Source organism: Rhinopithecus roxellana, chromosome 12 (assembly GCF_007565055.1).
Source record: "Rhinopithecus roxellana isolate Shanxi Qingling chromosome 12, ASM756505v1, whole genome shotgun sequence".
NCBI classification, from domain to species: domain Eukaryota; kingdom Metazoa; phylum Chordata; class Mammalia; order Primates; family Cercopithecidae; genus Rhinopithecus; species Rhinopithecus roxellana.
In genome coordinates this window covers 130005458-130025999 of record NC_044560.1, presented here as the reverse complement: position 1 = coordinate 130025999, position 20542 = coordinate 130005458, and the positions used below count along the sequence as shown (strand labels likewise).

Here is a 20542-nt window from a genome sequence, read left to right as displayed (position 1 = left end):
GCAGCCACCAGAATAGAAGGCTGGGCTGTGGCCCAGGAGAATCGGGAGCCATGGAGGTGGTGGAGGGGCTGAGAGTCTAATAATGTCATTGGGGTCTCTATTCCCTTAGGCCGAGCAGCACCTCCCAGTGGTCGGTACTCACATGTGGCTGCGGTGCTTGGTGGCAGCGTCCTGTTGGTGGCTGGGGGGTACAGCGGCCGTCCCCGTGGGGACTTGGTGGCGTACAAGGTGCCCCCCTTTGTGTTCCAGGCACCTGCCCCTGACGTGAGCACTGGGGTGACAGGGAAAGGGTGGCTGGGGGAGGAGGTAGCAGGGTTTCCACAGGTGAGGGGAAAGGTAGGAGGGGATCCCTGGGAGAAGAAGTGGGGATCCCTAGGGCTATGAGGGAAGGGAAGGAGATCCCCAGAGCAGAGGAAAGAGGAGCTAGAGGTCCCTGGGCCTGGGGGAGAAATGGATGGACATGCTGAGCACTCAGGGTCCTCTGGGATAGCTAAAGCAAGAGGGGACTTGGGAGTCCGGCCCAGGTCTGAGAGTCTTGTCCTCCGTCCCCTTGTCTCCCTGCAGTACCACTTGGACTACTGCTCCATGTACACAGACCACAGCGTGTGCTCCCGGGACCCGGAATGCAGTTGGTGCCAAGGAGCCTGCCAAGCTGCACCCCCTCCTGGGACCCCCTTGGGGGCTGTAAGTGACTGCCCTAGACCCTCTGTTCCCTAGCACAGAGACCTGCCCTCAGTGTCTCCCTCTGCCTAACCAGCTGGACAAGGACTTTCCCTCAACTGGGAGACTTGTTTTCATGCCGAAGATCCTCCCTCCTGATTCCAGACCGCGGAGTCCTGAATCTTTGCCTGTCCCACCCAGCCTGACCCTTTTGAACCCGTGACCCCATCCCTGCATCCCCGGTCCTCTGAATCTCCCACATTCCAAGTCGTCTTTCAACTCCGTGTTCTTCAGTTTTTTGGCCCTTTCCATCGCAGGACCCTGTATCCACAGCCCTTCCTTCCCAGATCTCTTGAGCTCCAGTGGACAGTGAGCCCTTTACCCTCTCCTCTTCGCAGTGTCCAGCCGCCAGCTGCCTGGGCCTGGGCCGCCTCCTGGGTGACTGCCAGGCCTGCCTGGCCTTCAGTAGCCCCACAGCCCCTCCGCGGGGACCCGGCACCCTGGGCTGGTGCGTGCACAATGAGAGCTGCCTCCCTCGGCCTGGTGAGTGTCCACAGCAGTGGGCTGGGGGGAGGGGACCGGAGCACTCCACACTGACCCACCAGCCCACACCCACTGTCCTCTCAGAGCAGGCCCGCTGCCGAGGGGAGCAGATCTCAGGCACGGTGGGCTGGTGGGGGCCTGCGCCTGTCTTCGTTACGTCCCTGGAGGCCTGTGTCACCCAGAGCTTCCTGCCTGGCCTGCACCTGCTCACCTTCCAGCAGCCGCCCAACACCTCCCAGCCTGACAAGGTGGGTAGGAGGCGTGGCCTTGGGTGGGGCGTTGATGATGATCCTGATCCTAGGGTTTGTTTTTTCTCAAATGCATCTTTATCACTCTTGTGTTTACTCCAAAAGTCTTTACATTCAAGGGTCTGATTTTCCTTATGGACTTTATTCTTTATTTTTATTTTTATTTTTAGAGGGAGTCTCGCTCTGTCGCCCAGGCTGAAGTGCAGTGGCGCGGTTTCAGCTCACTGCAACCTCTGCCTCCTGGGTTCAAGTGATTCTCCTGCTTCAGCCTCCTCAGTAGCTGAGGTTACAGACGCCCGTCACTGTGCCCAGCTAATTTTTGTGTTTAGTAGAAGACGAAGTTTCACCATGTTGGTTAGGCTGGTCTTGAGCTCTTGATCTTAAATGATCTGCCTGCCTTGGCCTCCCAAAGTGCTGGGATTACAGGCGTGAGCCACTGCGCCTGGCCTCTTTATAGATTTTAAAGAGAATTTTTGCACTGTGGTAAAATACAGATAAAATTTTTCATCAGTGACGTTTAGCACATTTACAATATTGTGCAACCATCACCACTAGCTTGTTACAGAACATTTTCATCACCCCAGAGGACAACCCTGGACTCACTAAGTAGTCACTTTCTATTCCACTCTCCCCCGAGTCCCTGGCAGCCACTCATCTGTTTTCCATCTCTGGATTTGCCAGTTCTGGACATTTCATGTACATGGAGGCCTATGCTGTGTGGCCTTTTGTGTCTGGCTTCTTTCACTCAGCATAGTGTTTTCAAGGCTCATTCATTTCATAACTTCATTCGGAAAGGAACTCTGTTCCTTTTTATGATTGAGTAATATTCCATTGTATAGCTGTACCACATTTTGTTTATCCGTTCGTGTCAGCTGATGGACGTTTGGACTGTTTCTGTCTTTTGGCTATTGTGGATAATGTTGCTGTACACATTGTGTACACTTGCGTACACATTTTTGTTTGAACATCTGTTTTCAGTGCTTGTGGCTGTATACCTAGGAGCAGAATTGCTAGGTTATATGGTAATTCCATATTCATCTTATTGAGGAATGTCCAAACTGTTTTCCACAGTAGCTCTTTATTTATTTATTTATTTATTTATTTTTTTTTTTTTTTGAGACAGAGTCTCTCTCTGTCTCCCAGGCTGGAGGTGCAGTAGCATGATCTCGGCTCACTGCACCCTCCAGCTCCCGGGTTCAAGTGATTCTCCTGCCTCAGCCTGCTGGATAGCTGGGACTACAGGCACCTGCCACCAAACCCAGTTAATTTTTTGTATTTTTAGTAGAGACGGGGTTTCACCATGTTAGCCAGCATGGTCTCGATCTCCTGCCTCGTGATCCACCCGCCTCAGCCTCTCAAAGTGATGGGATTACAGGCGTGAGCCACCACGCCCGGCCTCTTTATTGATTTTTATTTTTTTTGAGACGGAGTCTCGCTCTGTTGCCCAAGCTGGAGTGCAGTGGCCGGGTCTCAGCTCACTGCAAGCTCCGCCTCCTGGGTTCACGCCATTCTCCTGCCTCAGCCTCCCGAGTAGCTGGGACTACAGGCGCCTGCCACCACGCCCGGCTAGTTTTTTGTATTTTTTAGTAGAGACGGGGTTTCACTGTGTTAGCCAGGATAGTCTCGAACTCCTGACCTCGTGATCCACCCGTCTCGGCCTCCCAAAGTGCTGGGATTACAGGCTTGAGCCACCGCGCCCGGCCTACTCTTTTTTTTTTTTTTTAACAGTTGTGTGATATTCCATTTACATTTGTAGTTTATTTAAATAGCCTCCCACTGGTGAACACTTGGACTGTTCCACTGTTCTGCTATTACAAAATCACACACCAGGAAAATAAATCTTACACTTTGTCTGTCACTTTGAATATTAGATCTGGGCTTTGAAGTGCTTAGCTGAAAAGGTGAGGAGTTGGATAAGAAGACACTAAAGTGTCCAGTCCTGGAGTTTTAATGTGAGATGGAAATGGCGAGAGGCCAGGGGTAAAGGTGGGCTCTGGGACCCTGTTGTCTATTGTCTGAATTTAGGTCTTGCCTCTTTTCCCAGAGTGACCTTTGACAAGCCACCTAACCCCTGTCCCTTGGCCTCAATTTCTCATTTGGTAAAATGGGGAAGAAAGTTGGGTTGACCAGTCTTTTCTGGCTCTGATGTAGCCTCAGGGGTGTGGAGACTTGGGGGCAGTCCAGAAAGGGACTCACGCATACACCCATCCCTGGTGGCACAGGTCTCGATTGTCCGCAGCACGACCATCACCCTGACACCCAGCGCAGAAACAGATGTGTCCCTGGTCTACCGTGGCTTCATCTACCCAATGCTGCCTGGAGGGCCAGGTGGGCCAGGGTCTGAGGACGTGGCTGTGTGGGCCCGGGCCCAGCGCCTACACGTTCTGGCCCGGATGGCCCGGGGCCCTGACACAGAGAGCATGGTGAGGCTGCCTGGGACATTCAGGGGGGTGTTTATGGTAAATACGGGAGCTAGGGGTGTGGTACAGGGCATCTGTGGTGATTTGAAGGTTCTGGGGGAGGACTGGGGAGAAATCAGAGGCAGGAGATGGATTTTTTTTGTGTGTGTGAGACAGTCTCACTGTGTTGTCCAGGCTGGAGTGCAATGGCGCGATCTCGACTTACTGCTACCTCCCCCTCCCAGGTTCAAGCAATTCTCCTGCCTCAGCCTCCTGAGTAGCTGGGATTACAGACATGCACCATCACGCCCGGCTAATTTTTTTGCATTTTAAGTAGAGATGGGGTTTCACTGTGTTGGCCAGGCTGGTTTGGAACTCCTGACCTCAGATGATCTGCCTGCCTCAGCCTCCCAAAGTGCTGGGATTATAGGCGTGAGCCACTGCGCCCAGCTGGGGATGGATCTTTAGTAGAGGAGGGAGGGTGCTGAGGTTTTCAATTGTGAGCAGAATTTGAGGGAAACTTTGAAGGAGATGAGGAAGGTCTGAGTCAGACCTGAAAGGCCCCTGAAGGCCGGGTGTGGAGGTATACATCTATAATCCCAGCCTTTTGGGAGGCAGGGGCAGGTGGATTGCCTGAACCCAGGAGTTTGGGACGAGCCTGGGAAACATGGTGAGACATCATCTATCCAAAAAATACAAAAATTAGCTGGCCATGGTGGCATGCACCTGTAGTCCCAGCTATTTGGGAGGCTGAGGTGGGAGGATCACTTGAACCTGGGAAGTTGAGGCTGCAGTGAGCCATGATCGTGTCACTGCACTCCAGCCTGGGTGATGGAATGAGACCCTGTCTCAAAAAAAAAAAAAAAAAAGCCCCTGAGGAGGAGGAGGGTCCCTGGGGGTCTCACCTCAGAGGTTCTCAGGATCTAAGGAGCTCTGAGGCCCTCTTCTTAGGAGGGGGTGGGGTGCAGGGTGGGTTTGGAGGTATCAGGGGTCTGAGGAAGGAATGAGAAGGGTTCTGAGGCCCCTGCCTGTCACTCACCCCTACCCCAGGAGGAGGTGGGGCGCTGGGTGGCTCATCAGGAGAAGGAGACGCGGCAGCTGCAGCGCCCTGGGTCTGCTCGTCTCTTCCCCCTGCCTGGGCGGGACCACAAGTATGCAGTAGAGATCCGGGGCCAGCTGAACGGCTCGGCAGGCCCTGGGCACAGCGAGCTCACTCTGCTGTGGGATCGGACTGGTGTGCCAGGAGGCAGCGTGAGTACCCAGGACCCACCTCCAACCCTAGCCACAGGCCCCAGCTTCAGATCACCTGGGCTTTCTGAATGCCAGGTCGCAAACTCTGAAATCCCTAGATTCTGGCCTCGGACTACTTAACTCTTCGCCTCTGAACTCTGAACCTCCCCTTGAACCCTGTGGCCCCTGACCTCTGCCCATAGACCCTGACCTGATCCCATAGTTTGACCTTCGTCTTCTGACTCCTCACCCTTGACCCTGCTGACCCTGACCTCTGCCCTTCATACTTTGACCTATAATAATCTCCAGATTCCTCCAGACCCTAGACCTCTACTGATTTCCTAAATCCTGACTTCCTATGTGCCTGAGTTCTCAACCTGAGTTCCAAACCCTTACTTTCAGTTAGCCCCAGACTCTGACCCCTGCCCCAGACCTTGACTGCTGCCCCTCCTGTGACCCCTTCCTCAGGAGATCTCCTTCTTCTTCCTGGAGCCCTACCGCTCGTCGGCCTGCGCCTCCTATTCCTCCTGCCTGGGCTGCTTGGCAGACCAGGGCTGTGGCTGGTGCCTGACCAGTGCCAGCTGCCACCTGCGCCAGGGTGGAGCCCACTGTGGGGATGACAGGGCTGGTGGGTCCCTGCTGGTGCTGGTGCCTACCCTCTGCCCACTCTGCGAGGAGCATCGGGACTGCCATGCCTGCACCCAGGTGCCTGTGGGACCACCAGGGGAGGTCACAAGGTGGAGGCAGCCAGAGCAGGCAACACGCAGCCAAGGGAACCCCTGGTGGGGGGCGTGGGGGAAACAGCAAGGGCTTTTGTCATTCATCAGCAGAGCCTGGTGGGGAGGGTGAGATGGAGCTAGAGAGAGAGGCACCTGGGAGTCAGGACTCTCCCTGTTGCAGGGGCCAGAGAATGCAACTCCATCCTTTTCTACTAGCGGGGAGTTTCTCAGCACAGGCACTGGAGCCCAGGAGTAGGCCTTCAGGCCTGCCAGCTCCTAGTGATGTCAGGCAGGCCTCGACACCCTGCTTCCTCTTGTTCCCTGGGAGCGTTTGTTTCCTTGTGAGTTAAGGCTCCAGGCTCTCAGTCCTTGCTCTGTCTCAAACAGTGAGGCTTTCTGTTTCTCTCCCCTCACCCCACCACCATCCAGGAGCTCAACAGAAGTCCCAGGATTGTACTTCAGTGGCTCTGGTTGGGCCTTGTGCAGGCTCCTGGGCCAATGACTGGAGTAGAGGGGAGGGAATGTGGCCCCTTGCCCACCTCTGGATCCTGAGGATTGAATCAGCCCCACCCGGACCACACAGAAGGGGCGCTGTTGCCCAAAAGAGAGAGTCGGTGCTGAGCAGGCAGAACTATGGGTGTCTGTGGCTGAAGGGAGGGGTCCAGAGACGCAGGCAGCTGGGGAGGGAGATGGCCTTGCAGGGACAGTCTGCAGGGTGGGGCAGGGGGTGGGATAGGCACTGGGATCCCAAAGGAGATGGCTGAGTGGGGTTTTGACTCCTCTGCCCAACTGACCCCCAGGACCCCTTCTGTGAGTGGCATCAGAGCACCAACCGCAAAGGAGACGCGGCATGCAGCCGGCGGGGCCGGGGTCGGGGTGCCATAAAGAGTCCAGAGGAGTGTCCCCCACTCTGCAACCAGTGAGTCTGGCTGGGTCCAGGGAGTGGGTGGGTGGATGTGCCCGTGGATGTGGGCTGGCTGTGGAGTGACGTGGCCACCCGCTCCCCGCCCCAGGCGACTGACCTGTGAGGACTGCCTGGCCAACTCGAGCCAGTGCGCCTGGTGCCAGTCTACCCACACCTGCTTCCTGTTTGCTGCCTACCTGGCCCGGTACCCACACGGGGGCTGTCGAGGCTGGGATGACAGGTACGGTCCCTGGGGCAGGGTTAACAGAGGAAGATCCCCACCAGCAAGGGGCCGGGGCTCTGACCCCCACCCCTGCCATCCTGCAGTGTGCACTCGGAGCCACGGTGCCAGAGCTGCGATGGCTTCCTGACCTGCCACGAGTGTCTGCAGAGCCACGAGTGTGGCTGGTGTGGCAATGAGGACAACCCCACACTGGGACGGTGAGCCCAGGCGGGTGGGTGGGCAGGGTGCCCGGCTGTGTCCTTCCTCCATGACCGGTCATTCTAATAGCCTCTTTGCTTCTCTGCCCTCTTGCCCTGACCCCATCCCATGGCCACCTTCCCTTTTCCGTATTTTTTTTCTGTTGTTTATTTTACCCTCCCGCTCTTTTTTCTCAATTTTTCCTCCTTTGCTGGGTCTCTGCGACTCGTTTTCTTTGTCCTTGTCTGTTTCTGTCTCTCTGCTCTCCTTTTCACTGCATCTCCGTCTATGTCTCTCTTCTGTCTTCCAAAATTGTTTTTGTCTTCGACTTCTCCTGGTTTCTCTGTCTTTCTTTCCAAATCTATATTTTCATCCCTCTCCTTGCGATTGGCCTCCTCTCTCCCTGTCATTGTTTCTATGTATGGCTCCTGTTTCTATGTTGTCCCCTGCTTCTTCACTCTCTCACCCCACAGGTGCCTACAGGGGGACTTCTCGGGGCCCCTCGGTGGGGGTAACTGCTCCCTGTGGGTGGGGGAGGGCCTGGGGCTTCCCGTGGCCCTCCCTGCCCGCTGGGCATATGCCCGCTGTCCTGACGTGGATGAGTGTCGCCTGGGCCTGGCCCGGTGCCATCCGCGGGCGACCTGCCTGAACACGCCCCTCAGCTACGAGTGTCACTGCCAGCGGGGCTACCAGGGTGATGGCATCTCACACTGCAACCGCACGTGAGTGAGGCAGGGGTTGCTATGGAGATGTTGCCCCAGGCTGGGGCACATGGAGGTGGAGGGAGGAAGCCATCATGGCACTGGGTCCCTTCCTGTGGAACCAGCATCCCCAGTTAGCCAGGGGTTTACCTTGCACACTAGGTCCTCGTTAGAGTGACAGGGTCCCCAGTGTAACCCTGGTTACCATGGAAACAGGGCACCCATAGGCTGTGGGCCATAGTCTTCAGCGTTGCCATGGAGGCAGAAGACGTAGTTGAAAGAGGTTTTCACAGTGGTGCTATGTGGTTGCTATAGAGACAGGCATGGTGATGCATGGAGTTACCTTGGAGACAGGGTCACCCACGTAGCGCAAAACCATGGAAACAGCCAGTGGCTTTGATGGTGTCATGAGGTGGGTGGAGGTGATGAGGTGCTTTAGGGGCTCTGGGCCTGCCTGGCGCTTTCCCCACCCCCAACACGGCCCCTCAGGTGCTTGGAGGACTGTGGCCATGGTGTGTGCAGCGGCTCCCCGGACTTCACCTGCGTGTGTGACCTGGGCTGGACATCAGACCTGCCCCCGCCCACACCTGCCCCGGGTCCCCCAGCCCCCCGCTGCTCCCGGGACTGTGGCTGCAGCTTCCACAGCCACTGCCACAAGCGGGGCCCTGGCTTCTGCGACGAGTGCCAGGGTGAGCAGCCCTCGTCCCAGCCCCAGCCTGGACCCAGGGAGCCTCCTCCCTTCCTGGGGCTCCAGCTTGCTCTTCTTGGAGGAGGCCTCAGTGTCCCCTCATGCAGCTCTGGGTCCCCTGCCCCATTGCTGTTCCTGACTCAAACAGGTTTCAGTGCCACCCATTACTCTGGCTGGGCTTCACTTCCCCCTCTTGGGACTTGCTATTTACCCTGATCTGGGTCTTGGTTTCTCACCTTTGAAGCAGCTGGGTGGGGTCAGGGTTTAGCTGACCTGGTAGGCCTGGGCCTGTTTCCACCCTTGACTTGACTCTGTCCCACCTGCTGGGGCCTCCACAGACTGGACATGGGGAGAGCACTGCGAACGATGCCGGCCCGGCAGCTTCGGCAACGCCACGGGCTCTCGGGGCTGCCGGCCCTGCCAGTGCAATGGGCACGGGGACCCACGCCGTGGCCACTGCGACAACCTCAGTGGGCTCTGCTTCTGCCAGGACCACACCGAGGGTGCCCACTGCCAGCTCTGCTCCCCAGGCTATTATGGGGATCCCCGGTGAGCCAGTGGGCCAGCCAGGGCTAGGTAGGGTGTGCTTGGGGATACAGTAGGGAGGGGCAGGACTGGTCTGACACTAGCTCTTCTCCATCTCCCCAGGGCCGGTGGTTCCTGCTTCCGGGAGTGTGGAGGTCGCGTCCTCCTCACCAATGTGTCCTCAGTGGCACTGGGCTCACGCCGGGTCGGGGGGCTGCTGCCTCCAGGTGGCGGGGCTGGGAGAGCCGGGCCTGGCCTGTCCTATTGTGTGTGGGTTGTCTCAGCCACTGAGGAGCTACAGCCCTGTGCTCCCGGAACCCTCTGTCCCCCACTCACCCTCACCTTCTCCCCTGACAGCAGCACCCCCTGCACGGTGAGCACTGAGAAAACAAGGGTTCAGGCCCATGAGCCAGAACCATGTCCCCTGACCCAGCCTGCATCCCCAGACCCTGACCCCAGTGTTGCTTGTTTGTTTGTTTTTGTTTTTTTAATCCTTCAAAACCCAAACTCCTCCTCAGATCCCCAGCGCTTTGTTCCTAGGCCCACAGACAGACCCTCCCATTTCCCAGATAGCTTCCTATTTCCTCAACTCCCATCTCCAGTTCTCCAGATCCTCAATCTCCCCATTCCCAGACCAGGAATGGTAAATTGTTACACCTTGTGCACCAACTCTGATTGACTGGTACTGACTGCCAGGAGCTGCATGTGGAGAAAGAGGCTTAATGCAAGAAGTGCCTGATAGATGAGCCATATCTACTTTGGACACAGGAAGGGGAGTCGTTGCCTCCCTGCCATAGTTTGACAGTCTCCCCTGGATGTTCAAACAGCCCATTTCCCAGTCTCAGATTGCCTCCCCTCTTGAACCTCTCCTTCTCCCAGACTCCAGGTGCCCTCGTTCTCATCCTCATTGTCTCCTAATCCTCGATTCTGCACCCCTCTAGCTGAGCTACGTCCTGGCCTTTGATGGATTCCCACGCTTCCTGGACACTGGTGTTGTCCAGTCGGACCGCAGCCTCATAGCTGCCTTCTGCGGCCAGCGACGGGACAGACCCCTCACTGTTCAGGCCCTGTCTGGTACGGGGGCTAGGGGAAGTGGGACCTCTTAGTCCTGGGCTATGTATCCCTTGCCCCCGAACTCATCACCTGAAGTGGGCACAGGACCCGGGTCTGCCACTGCTTGTGGGGTGATGTAGTCCCTCACCGTCTCTGGACCTCCTTGTCCTTAGTTGAGAGGAAAATAGGATTGGGCTGGCTGAGCTACGTCTGCAGAGAGAAAGGCTGAATGAGACATGTCTCTGGGGCACATAGAATGTGGCTGGTGTGAGGACCCCACACCACTCACTCTTTCCAGCTAGTCTGGAGTATAGTAGCGCAATCTCAACTCACTGCAACTTCTGCCTCCTGAGCTCCAGCGATTCTCCTGCCTCAGCCTCCCAAGTAGCTGGGATTACAGGCATATGCCACCATGCCTGGCTACTTTTTGTATTTTTAGTAGAGATGGGGTTTCAGCATGTTGGACAGCCTGGTCTTGAACTCCTGACCTCAAGTGATTCGCCCACCTTGGCCTCCCAAAGTGCTGGGATTACAGGCATAAGCCACCGCGCCCGGCCTATATATATAACTTTATTGAGGCATATTTTATTTTATTTTATTTTATTTTATTTTTGAGATGGAGTCTTGCTCTGCCACCCAGGCTGGAGTGCAGTGGCCGGATCTCAGCTCACTGCAAGCTCCACCTCCCGGGTTTACGCCATTCTCCTGCCTCAGCCTCCCGAGTAGCTGGGACTACAGGCGCCCGCCTCGTCGCCCGGCTAGTTTTTTGTATTTTTTTTTTTTTTTTTTTTTTTTTTTTTTGAGATGGAGTCTGGCTCTGTCGCCCAGGCTGGAGTGCAGTGGCCGGATCTCAGCTCACTGCAAGCTCTGCTTCCCAGGTTTACGCCATTCTCCTGCCTCAGCCTCCAGAGTAGCTGGGACTACAGGCGCCCGCCACCTCGCCCGGCTAGTTTTTTGTATTTTTTAGTAGAGATGGGGTTTCACCGTGTTCGTTAGGAGGGTCTCGATCTCCTGACCTCGTGATCCGCCCGTCTCGGCCTCCCAAAGTGCTGGGATTACAGGCTTGAGCCACCGCGCCCGGCCAGTTTTTTGTATTTTTAAGTAGAGACAGGGTTTCACCGTATTAGCCAGGGTGGTCTCGATCTCCTGACCTCATGATCCGCCCGTCTCGGCCTCCCAAAGTGCTGGGATTACAGGCTTGAGCCACCGCGCCCGGCGAGGCATATTTTATATATAGTAACATATCAAGTAATTCCTGTCCCACCTGCCCCTAAATCACTATCTTTTCTAAAGAGATCCAGTCTTATGTAAGGGCAGTAGGAGTTGTAGAAGATTTGGAGCTTGCTGAGGACAGGGCCCAATTCATGTTTTGAGGATCACTGGGCCACCGTGAGTGGGGAGTGTAGGCAGCCAGGAGGACCAGTAGGGGATGGGTACCAGTGTCCAGGTGAGACGGGACTTGGGCTTGGATAGCAGCTCAGGAGGTAGCTATCAGTTGGTGAGAGATTTAGGCTTGAAGATCAATCTTGATGGGTTGGTCGAGGGAGGGGCTTAGACTGGTTCATCCTGGTGATGATTATGAATAATATGGTGCCTTCCTTCCCTGCCCAGTCACACTGGGTTTTCTCAGCATCTGGGGTTGGATGGGGCCAGGAGCGTGGCTTTGCTGCCAGCCTCTGGCCTCTCTCCCCACAGGGCTGCTGGTGCTGCACTGGGAGGCCAATGGCTCCTCATCCTGGGGCTTCAATGCTTCGGTGGGCTCTGCCCGCTGTGGGTCAGGGGGCCCTGGGAGCTGCCCAGTCCCCCAGGAATGCGTGCCCCAGGACGGTGCTGCAGGTGCGGGGCTCTGCCGATGTCCTCAAGGCTGGGCTGGCCCACACTGCCGGATGGCTCTATGTCCTGAGAACTGCAATGCCCACACTGGGGCAGGAACTTGTAACCAGGTACAGGTGGGAGAGGTCAAGCCTGGTGGGACAGGGCTGGTGATCAGGGCTCCCCTGAGTCCCTTGTCATCCCCCAGAGCCTGGGTGTGTGCATCTGTGCCGAAGGCTTCGGGGGCCCTGACTGCGCCACCAAGTTGGATGGCGGGCAGCTGGTCTGGGAGACCCTCATGGACAGCCGCCTCTCAGCCGTGAGTTGCTGGTACCCGCTGTCTAGGGATAATTGCCCCCAGATCGTTCTCCCACCTCCACTCCTGGTACCACCCCTACACCCTACACCCTACACCCAGGCCTGGCACTTTGTCCTGACCCTAGCCTGATCCCTGACGTCCCCACCCACCCCTAGGACACTGCCAGCCGCTTCCTGCACCGCCTGGGCCACACCATGGTGGAGGGACCTGATGCCACCTTGTGGATGTTTGGGGGCCTGGGCCTGCCCCAGGGGCTGCTGGGAAATCTGTACAGGTGAGGACTGCCCTAGGCAGGTGGGATTCGCAAATGAGAGAAGGTCACCTCGGGATGCTAAGAGTCACCTCAGAGGAGTGCAGAAAAGCCTCTAAGGTAAAGGACAGCCCAAAGGATGCTGGGACAGTTGTCACAGGAGGCTCACCCGGGGACACTTGGTGACCAGGGTACTTCTTTAGGTGATGCTACCCCAGGGAATGGTGAGAGGACTGTCAGAGGAAGGTCACCCCACGGGATGCAGGGACATCTGTCAGGCAGGGTCACCTTGAAGGATGCTGAGATGACTATAATGAGGCTGCTTTTTTGCACCCTGGCCCCAGGTACTCAGTGAGTGAGCGGCGGTGGACACAGATGCTGGCGGGAGCTGAGGACGGGGGCCCAGGCCCATCGCCCCGCTCCTTCCATGCAGCTGCATATGTGCCCGCTGGCCGTGGCGCCATGTATCTGCTGGGGGGACTCACCGCTGGGGGTGTCACCCGTGATTTCTGGGTCCTCAACCTCACCACTCTGCAATGGCGGCAGGAGAAGGTGAGCAACTCTCCCCAGCCCACTCCCCAGCCCTTCTGCTGGGCCCTGACAGAGACAGCTGTGGTAGCTCCTGCCAGCTTCACCCCCAGAGGAAACAGAAGCCCTGGACTTGAATTTCCTCAGCCATCCTGGGGCACACTGTTGTCCCGAGCCAGTCCTGGGCTGGGACACAGCTTCACTCAGCAGCAGAGAGAGGCCAGGGGAGCAAGGGCTTCCCAAAGCCACACTTCCCAAAGCCACACCAGGCTTGGGCAGGTGGAAATGCCAAGGGGCCCACTGTGCACCTGCCAGGACCCAGGCTGGTCTGACTGGCCCCTGGGGGGTCACTCCTTCCTTAGTACTTCAGGGAGGACTCTGGGGGGCTGAGGATCGCTTCTACCCACAAGGTGACCCCTGACCTCTAGCCCCATCAGTGACCTTGGCCCTCCATCCCTCAGGCCCCCCAGACCGTGGAGCTGCCAGCCGTTGCTGGTCACACCCTTACTGCCCGCCGAGCCCTATCTCTGCTCCTGGTGGGCGGTTATTCCCCGGAAAATGGCTTCAACCAGCAGTTGCTTGAGTACCAGCTGGCGACCGGCACCTGGGTGTCAGGAGCCCAGAGCGGGACACCCCCCACAGGTGGGGCTGGGGACCGGGAGGGGACAGCTCCCATGGACCTCCCGGGCATCCAGGCTTCCTGTGGGCTCTCCGTCCACTCCTGTGTTCTGTGGCCACCTGTTTCCCTCTCTTTCCTGCCGCCACGCAGATTCTCAGGACCCCCTCTTGAATGCTCATGTTCTCTGTCTGTCCTTCCCAGACTCCATAATTAACTGCCCACTCCTGGCCACATGTGGCCACCAGCCCCCGCCCCTAGGCTCTGAGCTCCCTGCTCCTCAGGGTTTCTTTCTCAATCTCACCTCCTTTCTTTGATCACTGACCCTAGACATTCTGGATGCCCTGTCTCCCTCCCGAGAGCCTGGTAGAACTTCCTGCCAGTTGAGGACTCCCTTCTCTTTCCCAGAGTCTCTAGTGATTGTCTGTTCGAACCCAAGTGAGAGGGATGGGTGGAGAGGGGCTCCCAGGCCTCCAGCCTCAGTGGTCACTGAACAGGGGGACCAGGAGGTCAGCGGGATCAGTGCTGTTGTCAGCCCCTCCCCCACCCTGTCACCCTGCCCCCCACCAGGTCTCTACGGTCACTCCGCCGTCTACCATGAGGCCACCGACTCCCTCTATGTGTTTGGGGGGTTCCGATTCCATGTGGAGCTGGCGGCCCCATCCCCCGAGCTCTACTCCCTGCACTGTCCTGACCGCACCTGGAGCCTGCTGGCCCCTTCTCAGGGGGCAAAGGTCAGAAAAGAGGCCCAGACCCATGGGTGTATGGGGCAGGAGGGAGGGGCCCTCTTTCCCAGTGCCCCAGGGACTGGCTCCATCCCAGATTCCTGCTTCCCCTCCTTTCTGTGTTCCCTAACTAAGCTGATACCTCCACATCTCCCCTGCTTCCATTCCTGATTTGGAGGAGAGAACCCGAGGCCGGGAGGTCAGAGGCATGAGCTCTGCCCAGCTCTGTCCTGACTTGGTGTGGCCCCGGCAGGCCCCTTCCTCGTCCTGGGTTTTTCCACTCATACAAAGCAGGACTGAGCCTTCAAGGCCAAGGAGAATGTGTGTGGGAGGGCAGGGAGCCCTGTCTGCACTGGTTCAGTCTACATGTTTCCAAGCTCGTCTTGGGAGCAAGGGGCTAGAAGCATGAGACTTGAGCCTCACCCCCAGGATGCCCCCACTGTCTCTAGGGAGACTGTGTGAGGAATGTGGGTGGCTCATCTCAAGGGGTCTGGGCTAAGTTCCTAGTAAGCAGCCTGGGTCATGGGGGTTCCAGGAACTCAGGAAGGAGATGGTTCTGTGGGCTGCTCTTGCCGGCACAGGAGGTTTCCTGGAGGAAATCTCACCTTACCTAAAGGAGGTGAGATTTGATGAGAGTTAGGATTGGGTGGGCTGCGGGGGGCAGGTAGAGAAGTGCAGGGGTGACTGGAGGGCTGAGAGGGAGCAGAGGACAGCTCTGACAGGCTGTCCTGCCCGCCCCCTCACCCCGTCTCCCCAACAGCCCCGTCCCCGGCTTTTCCATGCCTCAGCCCTGTTAGGGGACACCATGGTGGTTCTTGGGGGGCGCTCGGACCCTGACGAGTTCAGCAGCGACGTTCTGCTCTACCAAGTCAACTGCAATACCTGGCTTCTGCCCGACCTCACCCGTAAGTCCCCATTGTGGCTCCCAGGAGGCTGAGGGACATTCAGGAGGAGCCCCATACCTGTCCTGGGACTCCCACTCCTCAGGAGTCACTGCGCCCCTGTAGACCCACTGGTAGAGCTCCCTTCTTTCTGTATTATCTAAATACCAGGAGATGCCCTCCTTCCTTTTTTTTTTCTTAGAGAAGTTTATTTTTTATTCTGACTGTAAAAGTAACAGTGTTACTGTATATAATTTGTAAAATAGGAAGGAAAAATATACCTATAATCCCCCTCTCTAGAGACAACCACTATTAGACATGGGGGTGTTTCCTGCCAGTCTTTGCTGTTCATAGGTTAGAAGCGTGCCTGTCACTTGCCTTTTTATTTCAATGTTGTGAGTGACTTTTTTTTTTTTTTTTTTTTTGAGACGGAGTCTCGCTCTGTCGCCCAGGCTGGAGTGCAGTGGCGTGATCTCAGCTCACTGCAAGCTCCACCTCCCGGGTTTACGCCATTCTCCTGCCTCAGCCTCCCGAGTAGCTGGGACTACAGGCGCCCGCCACCTCGCCTGGCTAGTTTTTTGTATTTTTTAGTAGAGACGGGGTTTCACCGGGTTAGCCAGGATGGTCTCGATCTCCTGACCTCGTGATCCGCCTGTCTCGGCCTCCCAAAGTGCTGGGATTACAGGCTTGAGCCACCGCGCCCGGCCGTGAGTGACTATTGTGAGTGTGCTTCTGAGTCTGTCTTCTTTTCTTTTCGCTTCTCTCTCTGATCCTTTGTTTCTTTTTCTGTTTTTGTTAGAGGCAGGGTCTCACTCTGTTGCCCAGGCTGGAGTACAGTAATGCTATCTTGGCTCACAGTAGCATCTGTCTTCCAGGCTCAAGCAAGCAATCCTCCCTCCTCAGCCTCCCGAGTAGCTGAGACTACAGGCACGCCACCAGGCCTGAATAATTTTTTTTTTTTTTTTTTGTAGAGACAAGTTTTTGCTGTGTTGCCCAGGCTGTTCTTGAACTCCTGGGCCCAAGCAGTCTACCTGCCCCAGCCTCCCAAAGTGCTGGGATTTAATTCCCTTTTTCTCTTAATCTGTCTTTTCCACTACTTCATGTCTCTCTCTCTCTCAGTTTTGTTTTTGAGGATTTAAAAAAATTGAGGTGAAAGTCACATAACATAAAATTAACCATCTTTTTTTTTTTTTTTGTGATGGAGTCTTGCTCTGTCGCCCAGGCTGGAGGGCAGTGGTGCGATCTTGGCTCACTGCAAGCTCCGCCTCCCGGGTTCACGCCATTCTCCTGCCTCAGCCTCCTGAGTAGCTGGGACTACAGGCACCTGCCGCCACGCCCGGCTAATTTTTTGTGTTTTTAGTAGAGACAGGGTTTCACCGTGTTGGCCAGGATGGTCTTGATCTCCTGACTTTGTGATCCACCCGCCTTGGCCTTCCAAAGTGCTAGGATTACAGGCGTGAACCACGTGCCCGGTCAAAATTAACCATCTTAAAAATGCATTGGTGGGGCCGGGCACGATGCTTCACTCCTGTAATCCCAGCACTTCGGGAGGCCGAGGCGGGTGGATCACGAGGTCAGGAGATCGAGACCATCTTGGCTAACACGGTGAAACCCCGTCTCTACTAAAAATACCAAAAAATTAGCTGGGCGTGGTGGCAGTTGCCTGTAGTCGCAGCTACTCAGGAGGCTGAAGTAGGAGAATGGCGTGAACCCGGGAGGCGGAGCTTGCAGTGAGCTGAGATTGCACCACTGCCCTCCAGCCTGGGCGACAGAGCGAGACTCCATCTCAAAAAAAAAAAAAAAAAAAAAAAATGCATTGGCGGCCTGGCGCAGTGGCTCTCCCTTTTTTTTTTTTTTTTTTTTTTTTTTTTTTTTTTTTTTGCTTGCTGTCTCCCCTCATGTGTTTCCTCTCTGTTTCTGCTCTTTTTTTTTTTTTTTTTTTTTGAGACATGGTCTTGTTCTGTTGCCCAGGCTGGAGTGCAGTGCACTGCAGCCTCAACCTCCTGGGCTCAAGTGATCCTTCCACTTTAGCCTTCCAAGTAACTGGGGCCACAGGTGCATACCACCATGCCCCACTAATTTTTTATTGTTTATAGAGACGGGTTCTTTCTATGTTGTCCAGGCTGGTCTTGAACTCCTGGGCTCAAGCAGTCCTCCCGCCTCAGCCTCCCGAAGTGTTGAGATCAGAGGTGTGAGTCACCACACTCGGCCTTGTTTCTGCTCTCCTTTGACCCTGTGTTTCTCCTCTCTCCCTGCATCCTTCTCTGACTGGCATCAAGGTGTGGGTCTCTTCCTGGAGTCTCCTGCTCTCTCTTTGTCTGAATACCCCATCTTTCCTTAGGCCCAGCCTCTGTGGGACCCCCAGTGGAGGAGTCTGTGGCCCATGCTGTGGCAGCAGTCGGGGGCCGCCTGTACATCTCCGGGGGTTTCGGGGGAGTGGCCCTGGGCCGCCTGCTGGCACTGACCCTGCCCCCTGACCCCTGCCGCCTGCTGTCCTCACCCGAAGCTTGTAACCAGTCTGGGGCCTGCACCTGGTGCCATGGGGCCTGCTTGTCCGGGGATCAGGCCCACAGGTAACCATGGCGACCATGGCAGGCAGTGGGGAGTGGAGCCCTCTGAAGGGGGTCCTGTGCTAGGCCACACCAGGACAGAGGCCTCAGGAGTATACTGTCTGGTTCAGGAAAGGGGTGAATCACCGCAGGCAGGGTGGCCGGGGGAGCTCTGAGTGGGGACACCTGCCTCTGAGTGGGGTCTCATGCAAGAATGCTTGCTGGAGGAGCTGAGTCTGAGCTGGGCCCTAAAAGAACTGGTAGAGTGGAGATCATCAGCAATTTAGAAGTGAGGCTGAGACTGGAAGCCAGAGGGGGTCAGCTCAGATAGGGCTTCCCGTGCCTGGCAGAGACACTGGCTCCGTCCAGCTCCGCAGACCCCTCAGCTGCGGTTCTGGGAATCCAGACATCCTGGATACTGAAAGTGCTTTCCTAAGCTTAGCACAGACTCACCTGGCTGCCCAGTCACCCTCACTGACGTGAAGCTAATAGTGAGCCTTATTCGCCTGATGGGTGTGTTGTCAGTTACTACAAGAATGTTTATGGTTTGATTACGGGGTGCTCCTTCCCCCAGACCCCACTGGAGGTGTTGTGTAACAGTGGGCACACCCACTGCTCTTCTAAAATCCACAACAGTTTGAAACATGTGTACCTCTTGGGATTTGGGGTAAGGGATTGTGGACCCCCACTGTGTGGGGCAGGTAGCCATGGAAGAAGGCCTGAGCAGGACAGGGATGGACCTAGGCAGTGAGATCCCTGAAGCTGTTGTGAGGGGCAGAGTAACGAGAGGCTGCAGGTGGGGACCAGGTTGGGCAAGGGGCTGCAGGAGTGGGGAAGGGGGGTGGTCAGAGAGAAATCCAGGAGGCAGAAGGCTTCGGTGGCTGCATGGGCGGGAGGACCTGTGGTGTGGTCCAGCATCTCTGCTCTGGGTGACAGGTGGATGTGGGACCATCTATTACCAAGTGGGGGTGGGGAGAGCCAGGCTCAGGAGGCCTGTGCTGTGTCCAGCTTGGGATGCAGGGTTGGGGGCCTGCAGGACAGTGTCTGGGAGGCAGAAGGAGGGGGTCTGGATGGGTGTGAGTGAGCCAGGCCTCATTCCCTTTAGACTGGGCTGTGGGGGCTCCCCCTGCTCCCCAATGCCTCGCTCCCCAGAAGAATGTCGACGTCTCCGGACCTGCAGTGAGTGCCTGGCCCGCCATCCTCGGACCCTGCAACCTGGAGATGGAGAGGTGAGTGGTGGGGGAGGCGGGGATGAGAAGCGGCAGGTGTAGGGCAGGGAGGTCCTGGTCTCCACTCTGGTCAACTGTCCCACCCACCCCAGGGTCTCAGGAACCACCAAGCTCTCAGCTGGCTCAGGAAGGGTGCTAAGGGCCCCATCCAGCCTGTCTTCCCTCACCAGGCATCCGCTCCCCGCTGTAAGTGGTGTACCAACTGCCCCGAGGGTGCTTGTATTGGACGCAATGGGTCCTGCACCTCTGAGAATGACTGTCGGATCAACCAGCGAGAGGTCTTCTGGGCAGGGAACTGCTCCGAGGCTGCGTGCGGGGCTGCCGACTGCGAGCAGTGCACACGGGAGGGCAAATGCATGTGGACGCGGCAGTTCAAGAGGACGGGTGAGCAGTGGGCCCAGTTCCTGAGAGGGGAGTCTTGGGGCCTGGACTCCTGGGTCTGAGGGAGGAGGGGCTAGGGGCCTGTACTCCTAAGTCTGAGGGAGGAGGGACTGGGCCTTGATTCCTGGGTCTGACGGAGGAAAGGCTGGGGGCCTGGACTCCTGGGTCTGAGGGAGGAGGGACTGGGCCTTGATTCCTGGGTCTGAGGGAGGAGGGGCTGGGGGGGCTGGACTCCTGGGTCTGAGGGAGGAGGGACTGGGCCTTGATTCCTGGGTCTGAGGGAGGAGGGGCTGGGCCTGAGCTCCTGGGTCTGAGGGAGGAGGGGCTGAGCTGGTTCTAATCCCTGTGCCCCACCTCCAGGGGAGACCCGCCGCATCCTGTCCGTGCAGCCCACCTATGACTGGACCTGTTTCAGCCACTCTCTGCTGAATGTGTCCCCCATGCCGGTGGAATCATCACCCCCACTGCCCTGCCCCACCCCTTGTCACCTCCTACCCAATTGCACCTCCTGCCTGGACTCTAAGGGAGCGGATGGGGGCTGGCAACACTGTGTCTGGAGCAGCAGCCTGCAGCAGGTACTGTACCCGGCCAGGACCGTGCCAGGCAAGGGCCTGGGCAGGTCTCCCTCCTCTCTGCCCTGCAGGGACCTTTCTTCCACCATATCCTCCACCCTCCTCCTTCCATCTCCCTGGCTCTAGCCACAGTCCTGCTTCCTTCTGGTGCCACCATCTCTTTCCTCCCTCGTTGCCTCGTGAGGGTCCCTGCTGTGTCCTCCAGCCATGCTTCTGTGTGTGCCACTTTCCCAGCCCCCAGCCTCTGCTTCTTCAACTCTTGTCCATGGTATCATGGTCTCCTCATCCTTTCCATGATTTTAAACATTTTTAAATTTAATTTTTATTGTTAATTTTGTTGATATAATTCAGAGGTTCACATCCACGACTCTTAATACTTTCCCCTTCAACCTCCCAAACCTTTTCTGTTTCCCTCCTCTCTCTCTTTCTCTCTCTACTGATGGAACTTTTGGTTGTAAGAAACAGACACTCCCTCGAGCTGGTTTTGTTATAAGGAAGTGGGGGTATTTGATGGACTCTGAGAGCAGGAAGTGTTGATGCTCTGCCGCTCTCAGGCCACGTGACCCATAATCTCAGCTGTTCTCTGCAC

General features: G+C 56.7%; 1 protein-coding gene across 4 annotated transcripts in view; it reads left to right on the top strand.

The window, feature by feature from the left end:
* Window positions 1-20542, top strand: part of MEGF8 (multiple EGF like domains 8) — a 52075-nt gene that overhangs the window by 16863 nt on the left and 14670 nt on the right. For 3 of the 4 annotated variants that reach the window (XM_030912922.1, XM_030912923.1, XM_030912924.1), the window contains 27 exons: window positions 110-264; window positions 565-684; window positions 1059-1203; window positions 1288-1451; window positions 3674-3874; window positions 4901-5101; window positions 5549-5785; window positions 6600-6718; window positions 6813-6944; window positions 7031-7144; window positions 7598-7846; window positions 8315-8514; window positions 8852-9062; window positions 9162-9411; window positions 9980-10112; window positions 11787-12034; window positions 12112-12222; window positions 12378-12496; window positions 12817-13024; window positions 13462-13642; window positions 14187-14350; window positions 14877-14960; window positions 15102-15246; window positions 17564-17795; window positions 18877-19000; window positions 19171-19384; window positions 19742-19956. In XM_030912922.1, the coding sequence (XP_030768782.1) occupies window positions 110-264; window positions 565-684; window positions 1059-1203; window positions 1288-1451; window positions 3674-3874; window positions 4901-5101; window positions 5549-5785; window positions 6600-6718; window positions 6813-6944; window positions 7031-7144; window positions 7598-7846; window positions 8315-8514; window positions 8852-9062; window positions 9162-9411; window positions 9980-10112; window positions 11787-12034; window positions 12112-12222; window positions 12378-12496; window positions 12817-13024; window positions 13462-13642; window positions 14187-14350; window positions 14877-14960; window positions 15102-15246; window positions 17564-17795; window positions 18877-19000; window positions 19171-19384; window positions 19742-19956 (4676 nt within the window). The remainder of the gene's footprint in view (window positions 1-109; window positions 265-564; window positions 685-1058; window positions 1204-1287; window positions 1452-3673; window positions 3875-4900; window positions 5102-5548; window positions 5786-6599; window positions 6719-6812; window positions 6945-7030; window positions 7145-7597; window positions 7847-8314; window positions 8515-8851; window positions 9063-9161; window positions 9412-9979; window positions 10113-11786; window positions 12035-12111; window positions 12223-12377; window positions 12497-12816; window positions 13025-13461; window positions 13643-14186; window positions 14351-14876; window positions 14961-15101; window positions 15247-17563; window positions 17796-18876; window positions 19001-19170; window positions 19385-19741; window positions 19957-20542) is intronic. The other variant, XM_010358797.2, reaches the window with a different exon arrangement.